This window comes from Meriones unguiculatus, chromosome 5 (genome assembly GCF_030254825.1).
Source record: "Meriones unguiculatus strain TT.TT164.6M chromosome 5, Bangor_MerUng_6.1, whole genome shotgun sequence".
In the NCBI taxonomy this organism is placed as follows: Eukaryota; Metazoa; Chordata; class Mammalia; order Rodentia; family Muridae; genus Meriones; species Meriones unguiculatus.
This window is the reverse complement of record NC_083353.1, coordinates 16,846,545-16,850,251: the sequence shown is the minus strand read 5'-3', so window position 1 is coordinate 16,850,251 and position 3,707 is coordinate 16,846,545. Positions and strand designations below refer to the sequence as shown.

Here is a 3,707-nt window from a genome sequence, read left to right as displayed (position 1 = left end):
ACAGCTCCCAGGGTACTCCTGAGACTCTCCTCTTCCTTCCTCAGGCTCTAATTGTACACTGCCAGTCTCCCAGTCCCCAAACTCCTCTTATCCTTGCCCCACTTCTCTAGTCTATCCCACTGTAATGGATGCCACTCTTTTTTCCCTTGCTGTGCATCATAAACTTCTCTCTATTATATTCACAGACCCTTCTGCACATATCTCCAAACTCAATACTCCCTACCCTTAATCAGCCTAGCCTAACACTCATCATTTCTTCCTCCTTACCCCACATGCTCCCATATTAACAGTCAAAAAACCAAACCAAAACAAAACAAAACCAAAAAACCCCTAACATAATCTTTTTTATTCTTTATTAATTATACTTTATTCACTTTGTATCCTCCCTGTGGTTCCGTCCCTCCTCCAGTCCCAATCCCTCTGCATGCATACCCCTTCCCAAGTCTCCTGATAGGGGAGCTCTTCTTTTCCTTCCTTCTGATCCTAGTCACAGGCCAAAGAAGAAGACAATACAGCCACTCCCAACAGAATCTTAAACCTAGAACAAAATCTTTCTTCATTAACTACTGTGTCTTTACATCTTTGGCTTTCCTCTATCATAGCTGAGCACACCACTCACTTTTCAGTCCTAAATCTTAAAGACACTATCTTCCAATATTCCTGCCAAGGCATTTTTGTCTTCACATAGATGGATCTTGACACTCACCAATCCTAACAACTGACCTTGCCTGTCTTTCCCAGGGAATTCAGAGACATTCTCCTTGCTTTGTCCAAACATTACTATGAACTTCATCTGCCTTCTCTTTCATTCTTGATTCTTCTCTGGAGTTTTCAAATTGGTATATTGATGCTTCAGATTTCATTTTCAGCCTTTTTTCCCCCCTCTAAAATCAATCCCTCTAGCACATTTCTCAATCTGGACTTTTGTTATAAAACCTCTGAAATATGGGACTCAGTAAAGATATGTAGCTGGTACGGTGTGTGTCTTCTAGGGTGGGCAGGAGTTTGCATTTGCTGTATTTGAGTGAAAAAAATCTGTCCTCAGTCTTTTGGCAGATGTTTCCTCTCTGCTCCTAGGGCTCTGCTTGAACAGCCTCATTTTTCTACTGGGGCCCTTTGTATCTCTCTCTCTCTCTCTTCTTTTTTTCTTCTTGTTCTTTGTCAAGTCTTGCCCATTTACTTTAGTCTGTTCTACCCAAAACTCTATAGACTAGTTATCCTGATCATCCTTGTCACACTTCTGGTGTTCCAACAGCAGTTTGATGTTTCAAAACATCTATATCAGCTTTCAGGTTTCTTACAATGATTTGTTGGCCTCCTTTATGTCCCCCAAATCCTACAGAAGGAAATGAATGATAATCCTGAGTTCTTTTTGTATTTTCATACCAAAAGACAAAAGAGTCATTGAACCCATAATTTGTACTGGGCTGGGCAAACTATTCATCACTTTTTCAGACACACCTGCTATTACACAGAAGGGGGACGTGTGCAGGGCCAGGACTGTGTGTGGTGCAGGCAGCTGGGGAGACTCTAAAGGAGGTTTGTGTTGGAAGCTGAATCACTGTGGGAGGAGCACTAATACCCTGCAAACAGTAATAAACTGCCAGGTCTTCATCCTGCACACTGCTGATGCTGAGAGTGTAATCTGTCCCAGATCCACTGCCTGTGAAGCGATCAGGGACCCCAGTGTACCGAGTGGATGCATGGTAGATTAGCAGCTTAGGAGACTGTCCTGGTTTCTGCTGGTACCAGTACAATAAGTTCTTTTTGCTGCTGCTGTGATAAAGGCTCTGACTGGACCTGCAGCTGATGGAGACCTTCTCTCCTGATGACACAGCCAGGGAGGATGGAGACTGAGTCATCACAATGTCTGCACAGGCACCTGCAATCAGGAATACACAATGAACATGCATATGAACACAAACACAGACAGTAAAAACAGTTGAAATTTGTCATTTAATATATTTGTACTATCATGTTGTCAGAGCATTATTATCGAAATATGAAATACTGAGTCTGGCAGACTCTAAGTTTCTCATCTACAAAAAAGTGACTGTTTAAAGATTATAATAATTTGAGTTTCTCACCAGACACCCATAGCAGCAGGGATATGAGGACCTGGGTCTGTGACTTCATGTTGCTCCCCCTGCTGTCTGATGCAGTTCAGTTCTCACTGCAGAGGCTGGTTTATATATTTTCAGCAGCTGGGCTGGGCTGTAGGGGCCCATGCAAAGCAGTCAGCAAATACAAAAGCAAATGCCAGTGCAGTGTCTGTGAGTGTAGCTGGTGTGAATCAATAGTCAAAAATACTATTACAGGGAGCATGAGCAATCACTGAAAAAGATTGCCTTACAGCTCTCAGACAGAAAAGCACTAAGTGTCTAACAGCAAACCTGGGTTAAAATCCAAGGTACATTTAAGTAAAATTGACTTCTGTAGAAACATTAGTAGAGCGATCTCAGATTGGCAGTCCTAGGGAAATAATAGGATATGTTCAAACACATCGCAACAACAACAACGACAACAACAAAAAAGTAAGAAAGCATGCAATAAAAGAAAGGGAAGATGGAAGAAAAGATGAAAGGAAAAAAGAGAATTGAGGCTAAATCTGTTCAATATTACTCATCTCCAAAGCCACTCTTAATGAAAACAGAGGGCAGGACCTCAGATATTTGGGTTGTATTTTCTTAGATAAACAAGGGACTAAGATGCAAAGAGCAGGCCAGAATTCATTCTGTGGATATACTGGCAGACAATAATTGAAGACTGAGATCATAGGAACTTTAATCACAAAGTAAAGGAAACCCAGCAAGAACTAACAAGCATCCTCCTCATAACTTCAGGAAATTGCAAGAGGGATCTAAATCTGAAGAAATAAAAGAGGAAACACCAGATTTTTCATGAAGTCATTGTTGCAGACCAAGACTGCCATGAGTTTCAGTCAAAGAATACAAATACTAGTGTAATTTAGAAATTGGCAGTATTGAAACAGGATTAAGATGGGCCTCTGACACAGTGAAAGGTAAATCTCTCCAGAAGGGGCAGAACCATCCTAATCTATGTAATGATTTCATAGAGCCCAAGAGAATACTATTTCAGTGACTGTTCCTATCCAAACGATGAAAAAACTTATGGTGATGAATAAAAATCAATAGCAATAAGCGAAACCACAGAACCTGCCAGGACTTCATATTATTGAAATCTGAAAGTATATATGAGAACTAAATTATGTAACCAGAATTCTGCATAAAGTAAAAGACAAAAATAAACATGTGAACTACCATGACAAGGAGTGGAGATTCACATCTCTACTCCCAGAACATGAGAGACAATAGCAGGAGACTCATGAGTTTGAAGCCAGCCTGGAGCAGATACCACCTTCTATACAAATCTAATCTATATGTGGAGACAGTCACTCAAAATAGTATTACTAATCAACTGGTTATAAGGCAGCTCATGGCATTATCTACCAACTCATATCATTTATTTGATGTCAATGTTTAACCATTGAGCCACAAATATTATTGAAAAAATAAATATTCACTTATCCAATATGCATATGCCTCCATTTTGAATTAAATATATTATTTCAGACATGTACTTTTCAGGTATAAAACGTGAAATAATTTCTGATGAGCACATGCAGATCTCCTCTGGAAACTGCTAACACAACATCCTATGAGAGAGGTAGACCATATGTGGATACA

General features: G+C 40.2%; 1 gene segment (V, D, J or C); it reads right to left on the bottom strand.

The window, feature by feature from the left end:
• Window positions 1–1,434: 1,434 nt before the first annotated feature.
• On the bottom strand, window positions 1,435–2,150 carry LOC110541183 (immunoglobulin kappa variable 4-1-like). The segment is given in 2 exon segments: window positions 1,435–1,882; window positions 2,088–2,150. Coding segments are annotated over 2 exon segments (480 nt in total).
• Between the last annotated feature and the right edge of the window lie 1,557 nt (window positions 2,151–3,707).